The 15266-nt window shown below is 40.7% G+C and overlaps 1 protein-coding gene across 1 annotated transcript; it reads left to right on the forward strand.

The window, feature by feature from the left end:
• On the forward strand, nt 14485–15025 carry LOC109849159 (monoglyceride lipase-like). Its single transcript, XM_020418974.1, has one exon. It carries the CDS (start codon nt 14499–14501, stop codon nt 14970–14972), a length of 474 nt encoding a protein of 157 aa, XP_020274563.1. The 5' UTR covers nt 14485–14498; the 3' UTR covers nt 14973–15025.

The raw sequence follows: 15266 nt of genomic DNA on the forward strand, positions 1-15266 counted from the left end.
GCATCTTGAACATCGCTCATCCACAAACCAAAGTTGATCTTGCCGTCATACTTCACCACACAAATTTTGGTGTTCTGAAAACCAACTTAAACTGTACTCGCCATCTTGTTGTTTTCACCAACTTCTTCACCCATACTCGTAAACTCTAAATTATAAAGAAAGATTTAAACTTTGAAAGGAATAAGAAATTACCCAACTAAACCCTAGATTGGATTCCAAATAGAACTCCTAACCACACGAGGAAAGCAAGCTATTCAACGACAACTCCAAAACCTATCTCCACCGAAGCTTAAAACTCCAAAAACCAAGCTTCCACGACGAATCTTCCTCTACTTAATGCCAAAATCCTAGATCTGAAATCTGAGCTCTGATATCAATTATCGCGCGCCTATGCGGAAGCGTGCTCGCTCACCAAACAAGTCGTAAGCATGGGAGAAAAATAATCAATCACACACGAGCACAATCCAAAACTGAAATACGGCAAATCAATCACAAATACATAGATATACGTGGTTCGGCAAATTGCCTATGTCCATGGGGAGAGGATGGGGAGATTCCACTAAATTAAGGACAGTACAAAGGGTTACAATCTCACAAAACTCACAAACTAACCCTCAACCAAAGCTCTCAACTTACTCACAATATCTCCGCCTCACAATGCTCAAAAGTCTCTCTAATCTCTGATTACAACTCTCCTCTTTTCGATGATCCTAATCTCTTTTAAGGCGTTCACTATATATAGAAAACCTAAAACCAAAACAGACTAGGAATTCGAAATCCAAAAACAAAACAAATTAGGAATCCTAATAACATGTTACCAAAACAGATTAAGAATCATATTATCAAAATATATTAGAAATCCTAATAATATGTTACCAAAACAGGTTAGGAATCTGCTATCCAACAAATTTCCTTTTCGCCATTAGGCCAGGAGGAGTGGAAACGTACCAAAAAAAAGCTAATGTCATTCTCAAGGAGTTATAGAGTTGTCGAGTCGAGTTGTATCCTCCAAAGATATGGTGACGGCAAAATCCTATAGGGTAATGTGATCTTGTTCCTCACGTCCTTTCTTTTTTCATTTAAACACCAGAAAGATATATTATGTCTCAATAATGTCTCTGCATCCAGTAAGCGCAGGGCAACTAAAAAATATATCAAATTAAATATATAGTCTTTTCTGAATAGTTGGTGGTTGGTTTTTAATGAGCGAACTAGAAAATATATTCGATACATCAAGTGAAAGCTTTAATTTTCTGTTCTTTAATTTCGGTTATCACTTCACAGCTTGTGCATAATAAATTTATTTGGAATGAGTTTGCTCAGGGGGTGTTAGTCAGCTAGAGCATTTTTGATAGAAGTGAAACAATTTAATTTTATTATGGGATAATTTTTTAATGTGAGATATTTTAATGGGATAATTGGGAGTGATATTTTAAAACATGATATTTTAGTGGGACAATTGTTAGTATAATTAAGGATAATTTGGAGTGATATTTTAAAACATGATATTTTAGTGGGACAATTGTTAGTATAATTAAGGATAATTTTTAGAAATCAATAAGCATATAAGTCATGTATTTTGATGATCATACTAGTATTTATACATTTTAAAGCTTATTATTATTATTATTATTTTAGTGTTAATTAATCTTGAAGAACTATTAGATAGATTATAAGATTAACTTCTTGATTTTTTTTGGAATTATTATTGTAATATAAATTAAAAAAATAGTATTTCCTTTTTTTTCTCTTTCTTTTTTGATCTACCAGACATCATTCCATCATCTCTCAATTTTAATTATTTTTTAATAAAACATAAATTTTATAATTTTTAAATTTAAATTAATTATACAATTCAAATATTTAATAAAAAGTAAAAAATAGCATTACATAGAAGGGAATGATAAGAAGATCGAGATGTGATCTAATTTTATGGTGTGGTTTGAAGATGACGGCGAAATGAAATTAAATACGAAAAATAAAAAGTAAATAATAAAGTTCTAGTTTTTTACCATGTAGTTCTAGCTTAAATCTCGGGGCAATTTGAGAGACTAGAACCCTCTCTTTTCTATATATAAATTTGACAAAAGTGGGATAATTTTTTATAATTATCTAAGTTCTACTTTTTATCCAGTTCTTGTTGACTAACACTGTATAGTTTTATCCTAGTTCTAGTTTCAATGGACTAACACTATTAAATATTGTCTCATAAATTATCACAGTTCTAATTTTGAGTTCTACTTGACTACCCCCCCCCCCGCCCTCAATTATCTGAGTTTTCCTAGTGTACTCTCAGTTTTGGGTTAAATCTTATAAAACTAAGTAATGGATTCTTGGGTCCTCCTGGTAGCTTGAGAAAAAATGCTGAATCATCATGTATGAAGGCATATTCGATTTGTCAAATATTTATGTATACAATAGTCAGCTTCAAATATTTTCATTGGCTGTGATTCTTTTGGTCCAGAAACTAAGAGCGGATTATAGGATTCATATTATTAACTTTTGACAATCACGTCATATAATATATATATATATATATATATATATATATATATATATATATATATATATATTATATATAGTATTGGTCTCATCGTACAAGGTTATTTACATCCTGAAGCAAGTGCATCTAAAAATAACGGTTCTTTCCTTTTTTTGGATATGGAGGCCTTCAAATCTTAAGAGTGAACAGAGAAAACTAGAAGTTACTTCTGGTGGAGAGAGATATTTGATATTTTCTCGACATACCACTTCAACTAGTTACGTTGGCTATTTATAGAGAACAAATAGAGCAGTGGACTCACCCACTCTCAACAACCTGACCACTAACTGGGAACCACTCCTTCATGAACATAAAACAAGGCAACTACACACCTGATGAATATATACCTTAAACTAGGAATTGTGAAAAACGTCTGACTTTGAATTTCTCCATTTACCTAACCTTGTGCTGTCTAACATTAATTCCACCAAATTTTTTCAATATTTTATTATTATTTGAAGGCTATATAAGAAGGGTATGGGAGAGAGTTTAGAACACAGAACAAACAGAGAGAAGTGAGAGTTGATAGAAGAGGGTGAGATAGAAAGAGAAGTCTTTCTTTGTGTAGAGAAGTCTTTCTTTGTGTGAGTCACAAGTTAGAGAGTGATCTCCTCTTTACGTGAGATCTGGAATTCTCTCTCTCTCTCTCTGTCTTTCTCTCTCTCTCTCACTCACTCACTCACTATGTGGTTAAGGCTGATGGTCATTAATTGAAAGCTAACAGTTGTACTGATACTTAACCGTATTGAGTTACCACAACGATCAATTCAGTCTAGTTTACGTTTGTCGTAGAATTCCCCTTTTGCTCGTTAGTCGGTGTCCTGCATTTTTAACATGCGAGTGTTTGTGTGAGCGCGCATAAGCGAGCAAGTACATACAAAAAGAAAAAAATTACCATGAGAAAGTATTGTAGAAAATGGCGATGAATTGTTCGAATTGTTGAAAACGGCAAAGCAAAACAAGATGTGCACAAGAGGAGGCTCAACGGTCGACTTATCGGGTTTGATCAGTCGACCGATTTGATCGCAAGCACATTACAGGAGTTTCGAGACAGTCGACCGATGAACATGCACAGTATAGGATCTGGAAACCACGTTCTGATCGGTCGATCGATGCATCCTTATCGGTCGACTGATGGAGGCCTACCGGTCGACCAATAGAGGTGCATCGGTCGACGGTCGACCAAAATAGAGGTGCATCGGTCGACCGATAGTAGATATTTCCTGGTTGGTTTTGGTTTGGGTTTTGATATAAAAAGAAACACGTTTTCTAGGGTTTCTTAATCAGAGAATTTAGATTTGTTTGAGCACTTTGAGAGGGAGATTATTATGAGGGAGTGAGAGATCTTTGGTTAGGGTTATTTTGAGTATTTGTGAGAGTTGTAACCCGTTGTTTTCTCCTCCATATAGTGAAATATCTCCATCCTCTCCCCATGGACGTAGGCAATTTGCCGAACCACGTAAATATATGTGTTTGTGTGTGATTTTGGCCGTTCTTTTGTGAATTGCACTCGTTAGTTGTTCTCCTCTTTTTGCTCGATGACTCGTTTGGTTTGTGCGCACGCTTCCGCCGATGCACAACAATTGATATCAGAGCTCTAGGGTTTTAGACCTAGGGTTTGGTTTGGGTGGAGGAAATTCGGTGTTAGAAGTTTGGATCTTGGAGTTCTAGGCTTCGGTGAAGATAGCGTTGCGGAATTGCCGTTGGAGATCTCGCGTTTCTCGTGTGGTTGGGTGTTCGTTTGGAGTCCAATCTAGGGTTCAAGTCAGGTAATTTTACAAGTCTATCAAGTTCGAATCTTTCCTCTACAATTCGGAGTTAGCAAGCAATGGCAGGAGATAGTGATGAAAGTAGCAAGACTACGACGAGTACAGTTTAGGTTGTACTTCAGAATACGAAGATCGGTGTTGTGAAGTATGACGGCAAGATCAACTTTGAATTGTGGATGAGTGATGTGCAACATGCATTGAATGCTGAAAATTTAGAAGAGACTATTATGACTCATGAGAGGCCACCGAAGTATGATGAGGCGATATGGAACAAGAGGAATCGGAATACTTGTGGGGTGATTAGATCTTGTTTGGAACAAGAGTTGAAGTACGATGTTATCGGCGTGACGTCTGCGATAAAGATGGAGCTATCTGCTTTAGTGCACACAAATCTTAAGAGTGAACAGAGAAAACTAGAAATTACTTCTGGTAGAGAGAGATTTGATATTTTCTCGACATACCACTTCAATTAGTTACATTGGCTATTTAAAGAGAACAAATAGAGTAGTGGACTCACCCACTCTCAACAACCTGACCACTAACTAGGAACCACTCCTTCATGAACATAAAACAAGGCGACTACACACCTGATGAATATATACCTAAAACTAGGAATAAGCAACAAGTTAGAAAGACTCCTTCAAAACTAAACCCGACGTGCAAGCATGGAAACAGCGTCACATGTCATCATCTGATGCATTTATATTTCTTCGTTTCACTGAACGTTTATATTCCCAACTAAATCCTGGTATTTTGCTATTTTTCTGCCAGACTTTGCTTCATGCAGTATTCATCTTTAAGTCCCACCTTTATGCATAACAGTGCTATCATTTGTCTTCAGTTATTGTAGAAGTAACGCTATGGTTGAAGATATTCATGCATTAATTGATGGTAAATAACGTGAGATCTGGGATTGCCTCTCTCTCTCTCTCTCACTCTCTCTCACTATGTGGTTAGAGCTGATGGCCATTAATTGAAAGCTAACAGCTGTACCGATACTTAACCGTATTGAGTACCACAACGATCAATTCAGTCTAGCTAGTTTACGTTTGTCGTAGCAGAATTCCCCTTTTGCTCGTTAGCCGGTGTCCTGCATTTTTGACATGCGAGTGTTTGTGTGAGCGCGCATAAGCGAGCAAGTACATACAAAAGGAAGAAGAAAAATTACCAGGAGAAAGAATTCTGTGGACCTGGTCCACTGAACGCGTAATGTTTCAAGGGGGTGAGAGACCTTGGATCAGCACAAAGCCATAGGATTTGGGGGGTACTCCTCTCTTTTTGTCCCATCACTTGTGGGATGGATTTGGTCCATTGCAAAGTTTTCCAGCATACGCGACTGCAGGAAGTCGAAACTGAGCCACGTGGGAGGCTCAAGGTGTTATCTCTGTGAGGAGAGCATGTAAACAAGAGGGAGTTGATTGACTGCAATTAAGAGCTGTAGGAGTTAGTTGAGTGGAAGCTGAAATGAGGCAGAAGCAGTACAACTTTATGCGATTTGATGGAAAAGCTAGCTAACTAATTTGGTTGTGCTATTGACTACTGAAAATGATCTTTGTTTTAACTTACCAGAAATCGTTCTCCATTTATTTGTTGTGCTGATGCAGAGTACCTGGAGCATTTTGTGCCTATGGTGACTGAGAACTGAACTATATATCAAGACTTCCCTCTCCATATGGTTGATTAATGTTTTAGATAACGTTAGACGCTTCTATGTGTTTTTTTAGCACATAAAGATTTTTTCAAAGATTTGAAGTCCTATCCTCACCATTTTTCCCGATGAACTTGGATCACGTTCCAATCTGATCCATTTTAACTTGACACATTCTCTTCACCTATCGTTATGTTTAAGCACACAATAACCCCCTTTTGGTGTGGTGAGTCCGTATAAGCAGCCCATGTTCGTCTGGGCGCTCTCAAGGATTATGCGAGCGGCCTATGCACCGCCGAGGTCTAGGTAAACGTCCAGATCATTTTTTTTAACGCAATGTCGATCGATTTGCAGTCACCTATCTTTGAGAGTTCTTTTATTTACCCTCTTTTTCATCCTTTTTGTGTTTTCCTTTTGTTCTTACACTTGTAAATGAAGAAACCGCGAGAAATTTGGTGAAGAACAGGTTTTGGAAGCGCAGGGGAACTGTTTGGGAGTTGCGCGGTCGACCGCAGCGCAAGGCCGGTCGACCGCGAACGTGCACAGACTCTGAGAGGAGTCTGGATTTAGCGCGGTCGACCGTCACGGTCGACCGCCAGACCCTGTAAGTGATTTTAAGCTCTGTCGTTGGTCGCGGTCGACCGCGTAGCGGGTCAGGCCCAAAATTTGTTTCCTGTTCTTATTTGGTTTTGGTGTTTGTATAAATACCAATACACGTTCAGGGTTTCTTAAGGCAAGAGTTTGGGATATTTAAAGTACAGAAAAGAGGTATTTTCTGAGCTATTTGATTAGGGTTTATTTGGAGAGATTAAGAGCTTTGTTGGTGAGATTAGTTTGTTCCTTCGAGTGATTTGTAATCTCAAGTTGTACTCTTCTTCTCTATTAGTGAAAAACCACATCCCCTTCTTGCCCCGTAGACATAGGTAATTGCTGAACTACGTTAAAATTGGTGTTTTGTTTGTGCATTGATTTTGGTTGGTTTTGGCCCTCGTTGATCGGCAATTGGTTTGGTTCCTAGACACGATTTTCAACAACAATTGGGGTATTTTGCCTAACTATTGGTATCAGAGCCCGGGCTATGCTTGGGTTATTTGGAGGAGTAGATCGATTTGGAAAGCTCATCTAGGGTTTCAGTTGGTGAGAAATGTAGGATCTTTTTAGTAAAGCTTCTTTCTTATCTCAGTTTTGGATCTATTCTTCGTTTGTTTACGCACTAGTTGTCGGTGTGTTGAGGATTATGACCGAGAAAGAGGGAGTTGAGGGTGGTTCTTCAGGTGTGAAGACTGTCCAAAGTTTGAGTATCCACTCGATAAAGATTAACGTGGAGAAGTTTAATGGCACTAACAATTTTGGACTTTGGCGATGCGAAGTCTTGGATGCACTCAATGCGTCGAATTTGGAAGATACGTTGGAGTTGGATGGGAAACCGAACGACATTGATGAGAATGTTTGGAAAAAGATGAATCGGACAGCGTGTGGTGTGATTAGGTCTTGTCTCACTCAAGATCTAAAATATGATGTGATGAATGAGACTTCAGCTAAGAAGATTTGGGAAGTCCTAGAGAGCAAGTACTTAACGAAGAGTGTCGAAAACTGCTTGCATTTGAAGAGAAGGCTTTATCGCTTCTAATTGAAGAAGGGGACATTCATTAGTGATCACATGAACCACTACATGAAGCTTCTTGCAGATTTGACGAATGTAGATGTCATTGTTGAAGATGAGGACAAGGCGTTGCTACTGTTGAGTTCCTTGCCCGACGAGAAATATGAGATGTTTGTCCTTACTCTTATTAATGAGAAGGCATCTCTTTCATATAGTGAGGTCACCGCTATATTAGTGAATTACCAACTTAGGAAGAAGGACAATAAGACTTCTATTGAGCCGGTAGCGGGGGCATTGGTTACAAGAGCAAATGGTCCAAACCGAGGTAGAAGGTCACAGTCTAGAGGGGCACATCTTAGAATTCGTAGAAATCAGTGTACTTTTTGTAAAGAAGATGGATATTGAAAAACTGAATGCCCAAAATTGAATGATCAAGTCAGGAAGAATAAGGGGAAAGCTATTCAGGCTTCAGAGGTGAATGTTGTCAAGGCTAGTGTCAACGATTCAGATTCAGATTCTTCGGGCTACTCATTATCCGTACTGTCGTCAGTTTGTGTTACCTACTCTACAGAGTGGATGTTGGACTCAGGTGCTACATACCACATTTTTCCTAGGAGGGATTGGTTCTCCAGCTTCCAGGAGTTAGAAAGAGGGGATTTCGTGCTCATGGGTAATTGTGATGCCCCTGGGTTCACACAAGGCTGCAGTCTAAGGTGAAACCAAGAATGTCAAACCTGTCATGCACCACACCGTGTAATAACATGTTTCACTATCACAATTAACATCTCTCTAGTAGAGTCAATAACAGGTGTAGGTACAAAAGCAAGTAAAAGATAATACAAGTGATAACTGATGAAATGATAACAACCACATAGATATCTCATCATCCAACCTACAGAAATGCATAGTCGATGGCTGAAGTAAATAAACTGGAGTTCTCAATAAGTCTCAAATACAAAATATCTGAGTAAAAGAAATAAGGCACACCGCCTTTACAACATCTAAAATATAGTCCTCAAATGTCTAACAGAATCTATAGTGGAGCTCCAAAATAAAACATAACTAAAAATAGACAGCTGAACACTAAAGTGTGTCGCCATCAACCTGCGACTCTCCGGGCTCCTGGCTCGTTACCTAAAAAGGGAAGGGACAACGAGCATCAAAACGCTAGCGAGCAACATCACAACCAACCCCAAGGGAAAAGGCTCGTTGTAAGAAAATACAGTTAATACATATAAATCTAAAATCATGGTTCCTATCAAAGAGGGTTTTAGTATTTAGAAACCTACAACACGAGCATAGGTACGTCGAGCGAAATAATCCCAACAAGAAAATCCTCATGTATATACCTTGTATCTCAAATTGTAAATCCCTAAACACCAAACCTGAAAAACTAGTACGGGAACAATAATAAAAAGAAAATACAACTCATTTCAGAACATAAATACGAAATCATGTCATAACTAACATAGGTGGCATGTCATAGCTTACATGAGTGTCATGTCATAACCTCATGTGAAGTGCCATATGCAGGGTTAATACAGGTGTCCAATACATGAACTAGATATAGTGATTTACCAACTCATGGTACAAATAAGTAAATATCCAACACGATGACTGAAATGGATTATAGTCCAACACGAGGACTCCTATGGATTATAGTCCAACACGAGGACTGTGCAACTGTGCAAATATCGCTAATATACATAGAAATATCTACTATATAGATTTCACACTCGACTCGGTGTGCAAATTCTAAACTGGTACCCTCAGGTCATCTATTATGCATAGATACATAGTAAGACTGAAAGCCAAAGTCAAAAAATCGAGGAAATCCCACCAACAGGCGTAATACTCAACAAAAACCAAACAAGGCAAAGAATCTATGCGGCGGTCGACCGCAGAGGTCACCCCGATCGACCGCACACAGAACCGAGGATCACTGAGCTCAAAAACTGAGCGGCGGTCGACCGCAGAGGTCATCGCGGTCGACCGCGACCAGAGCAGAACCCCAGTGCTCAACTGAACGACCCACGGTCGACCGTCGTGCCACCGCGGTCGACCGCGCAGAGGGCAGACAGTCTCTGCCCTCCTGCTCGTCCAGCGGTCGACCGCCGCGTCCACCGTGGTCGATCGCGAAGCAGACAGAAGCCCAGTAAGGGTTTCTGTCAGCTTCGAAAACAGTTACACTTGATGATTTCTTATGTTATTGAAATTCTAATATTTCTAATGTGTCATTTGGCAGAAAACAGCAAATTTAAACATTTAAAATCTATCACCAAGATCCCAAACATATATAAACATGATTTAGATGTTTTTAAAATAGTAAAAACAGGATTAACTTTTGCTAAAAACATTTTCAGATCTAGATCTCATTAATTAAAATTCGTTGGTGAGCTTTTAAAAATCTAAAAAGTTTGATTCTCACATCATATGCCATAAAGATCAGTTATCTATACATAAAATACGATTTAGGCCTAATAAAACCAGATTAAAACACAAGTTTAAGCATGAAAACCAAAAGGGGTGAAGTTGGGTGAGATGTTACTCGCCTCTGATGAGAATAAAACCCTAGATCTGTAGGAGGATGATCCCTTTCGCTGAATCCCACCAAAAATCCGCTGAAAAACCCTTCGAAACTCCTTCCAAATCACCAAAGAATGAAAACTAGGGTTTGAGGGGAAAGAGAGAGGGCTAGGGTTTCTGATTTCAGATGAAGAGAAGCCTCTCTCGGGTATAAATATATATATACTAACCCGACAAACTTGACCCGAAACCCGTTAAGACCCATACCTAGAAAAACAATCTGCCTGTTGCACGGTCGACCACCGCGCCCAGCGTGGTCGACCGCACAACAGGAAAAATATCTCCTGAGTGCCCGACTGTTGTGCGGTCAACCGCCGCGCCCATCGCGGTCGACCGCGCAGCAGTAAAACTGCCTGCTTTGGTTGTTTATCAACATACTGACTATCCACATGATTTCTCTCACATAGAATCACTTGTTGGGTTCCCAAACACTGGTTATCACATTTATCTATAATATATATGATTGTTTATCATAAAAGAATTATTTATCACTAATAATTCACATATATTCATTATAAAAATTATGGGGTTTTACAGTAATGATCATGAATGCCCTATTTGTGGTATTGGCACCATTCGGATCAGGATGAGTGACGGAGTGATTCGGGAGTTAGTTGGAGTGAGGTTCGTTCCTCAGTTGAAGAAGAACATCATTTCACTTGGAGCTTTTAACGCAACAGGCTATAGGATGACCTTGGCGGATGCACATTTGAAGGTTACATTTAGGTCCATGATTGTGACGAAGGGCATTAGAAGGAGTAACTTATACTATTTGCTTGGGAGCACGGTGATTGATAGAGCTCTGACGACTTTATTAGATTTGGCTAGATTATGGCGTAGTTTGGTGCTGGGGTATATGATTGGTGATGCCGTGCATAGATTGTTGAGGAGTGCTTTGACCTACAGATGGAAGTCCTTTTAGCACATTGGGATGAGCAAGACCGTGGTAGAGTTTGGCACTTCTATCCATCGAGCGAGGGGTCTTTTAGAAGGTGTTCAGTCAGGCATTTGGGGGCCTTCCAAGGAGACATCATTGGGAGGTAATCGTTTTGTAGTTTCTGCAGTTGGTGATTGTTCTAGGTAATATTGGGTCGCAACCAGTTCCTGTTGGTGTAAAGTCCTAGAAGTCAACAACAATTGGAAGAAGTGTATTGGCAAAAAAGTAACTCGTTGTTCTAGATTTAGTAGGGGTCCTTTCTTGTGTTTTTGCCGAGCTCATGGCAACTTGAAACACTTTATTGGTGAGGAGACTTTGGGGCGACGAGATGAGATGACAGTTTCGATGGGTCGTTCCTTTTTGGAGGAGGATCGGTATTGGTTGTCGATATTGGTTCTGGTTCTGAAATTTTGATATATTTGGGTCATCTTAGTCATAGGTCGCTGACTGTTGCATTAGGAGTTATTGGATTTGGTGGAGCTGCTTCAGATTTTGGTTGGTATCGGATATTTGATTATCCAATATTTGGTCACATCGAGGATGTGAGATTTGATCCGATTGCGCGTTTGGGATTCGGAGGCTCATTTGATTATCATTTGGAAGCTTCTGATTTTGGAATGTCACTTTTGACTCTCAGCAGGTGGAGAGTATTGATCAGGTCATTTGGATATAACAGCAGGTAGAGGGTGATGCTACTTCACGTTGAGTGGAACTTATTCCACATACTCCAGATCATACTACGTCATTTGGGATTCCAGCTGAGGTGGCACAGGTTGGGGATCATTTGATTTTGGATGCAGATGATGGATTGGCTTTGTTTTCAGTTGTAGCTGGTGGACATGATTTGGATACGGCCATTGGTTCACCTCTTATGGAGGTATTTTATTTGTATCAGTTTGGGGCCGCTATCAATTGCAGATCCGTTGGCGATATTGGTGAAGAGTTGCAAACTTTTCTATTTGATTGAGGGCCTTTGGAGGCCATTTGGGTGAACTACGTGAAGGCTTGATTCCTTGGGAAAGTGGATACGTAGGCAGTCAGTTTTGATGCAGCCGATTTGGTGAGTAGATACCGATATTTGGGTGAGTGTTCGCACTTCCGTTTGGGTCTCGATTTGTTCTGGATGGAGTCCGTTGTCATGAGTCCATTACCATGGTGTACTGGACGTAATAAGTGAGGCATTTGGTTTGGTCGGTGTCGGCTCAGTTTTTGGAAGAAACTTCACCGAGGTGGAGAATTGAAGAAACCGTGAGAAATTTGGTGAAGAACAGGTTTGGGAAGCGCAGGGGAACCATTTGGGAGCTGCGCGGTCGACCGCGGCGCAAGGTCGGTGGACCGCGAACGTGCACAGACTCTGGGAGGAGTTTGGATTTGGCGCCAGACTCTGTAAGTGATTTTAGGTTCTGTCCTTGGTCGCGGTCGACCGCGTAGCAGGTCAGGCCCAAAATCTGTTTCCTATTCTTATTTGGTTATGGTGTTTGTATAAATACTAATACACGTTCTAGGGTTTCTTAAGGCAAGAGTTTGGGATATTTGGAGCATAGAAAAGAGGTATTTTCTGAGCTATTTGATTAGGGTTTATTTGGAGAGATTAAGAGATTTGTTGGTGAGATTAGTTTGTTCCTTCGAGTGATTTGTAATCTTAAGTTGTACTCTTCTTCTCTATTAGTAAAAAACCACATCCCCTTCTTGCCCCGTGGACGTAGACAATTGCTGAACCACGTTAAAATTGGTGTTTTGTTTGTGCATTGATTTTGGTTGGTTTTGACCCTCGTTGATTGGCAATTGGTTTGGTTTCTAGACACGGTTTTCAACAACAATTGGGGTATTTTGCCCAACAGTAATGAGGCCGTTGCTATTCTAGAGAGCGTTAGTGCAGTTTAGGCTCTGGTGATCCATTTAGAGAAGGCACTGTATCTTTATCAAATATATGAAACTCCTGCATTTAAATTTGTAGTAGGAAAATGATTTAAGGGCCCAAAATATGGGACCAAGGGAGGAGACAGGTGAGGTGTCCATTCCCTATTGCATAATGAGTTGGTCATGCCAACTCATTATGCAATAAGGAATGGACACCTCACCTGTCCCCCCCTGGTCCCATATTTTGGGTCCCCGTAGCAACACTCTTTGTAGTATATACGTTTTGCAAGTAATTATAGCTGAAGCCTTAGATAAATACCCCTCTTAAACTGTTACACAGCCTCGTACTGAGCATTAAGACCTTTTATATCTCCTCTCTTGCCACGAGTCCTCATCTAAGATTTGTTTCTTTTAACCGAACTTAGCGTTTTGAATCCATTAATAAAATTTATTACAATGACCACTCATGTTCCATGGGTTAATTTCGGATAGACCCCTTAATTATAGTTTTATTTTTGCAGATTGATCCGTGAGTGTTTTTTATTTTATTTTTACACACTCTTTTACCCTTAGGTCTGTTTGTAAAAAAAAAAGAACAATTTCCTCTTTCTCTCTGAGAGTAAAGGAGTCAAAATAAATTCACTCGGGGGTGTATCCCCAGTATTAGTAATAAAGAGATCCTTTTGCAAATGGATGATGGGGTGGGTGTTTCTTTTTTCGGTTTTTCTATAGAGTGCCCTTGGGCACTCTATAAGAGAGGAGAGAGATAGAGAGAAATGAATGAGGAGGGGGGCCCTCTGATTTGCATTGGGATCCTCTCTTCATTCATTTCTCTCTATCTCTCTCCTCTCTTATAGAGTGCCCAAGGACACTCTATAGAAAAACCGTTCTTTTTTAAGTTTAAGACAAAAGGCTGGGAGTCCATTCGTATTGATTGTATCCTTACTTGAGTCTCAAAGTTAGGAACAGTTACTAACCCCCCCAACCCTCTCGATTTAATGCCTCATCGATCACTCACTATAAAACCGTAGGCCCCTCGGCCTCGCTCCCTCCCTCATTTCATGGCTCATTCCAATACAACCAAGCAATGGAGCACAGCCCCTTTGGGGGACCTAACAAGCGCAACACTTCTACCAAAAGCATGGCATCATCCACCAAGGAGGAGCTTCTTCCCAACGCCAGAACACGAAATCTTCACTCAGGTCATGGCGCCCGGTCGTCGGCTGCCGGACCCCCCTCGCGGCTCGTCGGCCATGATCCACGGCTACGCCTCCGAGAGCACTGGCTCTTCACGCTGACAGCCGTCGCCATCGCAGAACAAGGATTGTGGCGGTTCGCCCTCGACCTCCCCGCCACGGCCGGTCCGTACGGCCCTCGACCCACCTCCCGTCGATCGACCCGTCGTCGCCTGACTGCATCCAAGTCTTTGACCGCTCGAAAGAGCACCCTCGGCCTCCCTGCCTTCTCTACGGTGAATCCTCGGCGGCGCATCGCAATGCTGATCGCGCTGCCGGCGCAAACAGGCTGCTTGGTCGGCTTGTGCCTCACGGGCGATGTGCGGCGTGTCGATGAAATTCAAACCGATATGGCCGTTGGAGGAGTTTCTACCTCTAGTAGCATTCTTGTTGCCAAAATTTAGAGCAATATTTACGAAGTCATTGATTGAGAGCTCATACAAGGTGAAGTGGAAGAGGGCGTTGGCTCGCCGGAGGCCGACAGCGAGCAAGGCAGAGCACCCAACGTTCGCAACGGCGATGGAGTTTCTGAGGGTGGTCAGAGAGATCGAGAGGAGGAGTCCGGAGCTGAGGCTGCCGGTGTTGATGGTGCACGGGAGTGAGGACCGTGTGTGTGATTTGGGGTCTGCTAAGGCTGTGTTCGGTTTGATTGGGAGTGAAGATAAGCGTTTGGAAGTTTTGGAGGGAACGTGGCATCAGTTGGTGGCTGAGAGGGAGGACATGGTTGAGTTTGGGTTTGAAATTATTTTTGACTGGATTAAGGAGAGGGCTAAGAGAGGTAATTGTGATTAGAGTGAGGGGATTCGAATTTTTTTTTATAGGAAAATTGCTTCTAGCGCCTAAAATAACAACTATTCTTCCCCCACCCAAGACTTTTTCAACACTCACAAAACCCTTAAAAGCAAATCCACAATTCTCAGAGCCCCAAAAACACAAAAGCTAAAAGTTTAAAACATGTGAAGATCATAATACTCATTCTCTCTCTCTCTCTCTCTCTCTCTCTCTCTCTCTCTCATGATGTCACTATGATGATTTGAAATGGGTTCTGAGTGAAAAAATTCTAGTTCCCTCTAAAATTTTTCAACG

The sequence above is a fragment of the Asparagus officinalis genome, chromosome 7, assembly GCF_001876935.1.
Source record: "Asparagus officinalis chromosome 7, Aspof.V1, whole genome shotgun sequence".
NCBI classification, from domain to species: Eukaryota; Viridiplantae; Streptophyta; class Magnoliopsida; order Asparagales; family Asparagaceae; genus Asparagus; species Asparagus officinalis.

Bases quoted from the DNA above. Each gene is read 5' to 3' on its own strand.
- LOC109849159 (XM_020418974.1), top strand. From the start codon at position 14,499: ATGTGCGGCGTGTCGATGAAATTCAAACCGATATGGCCGTTGGAGGAG.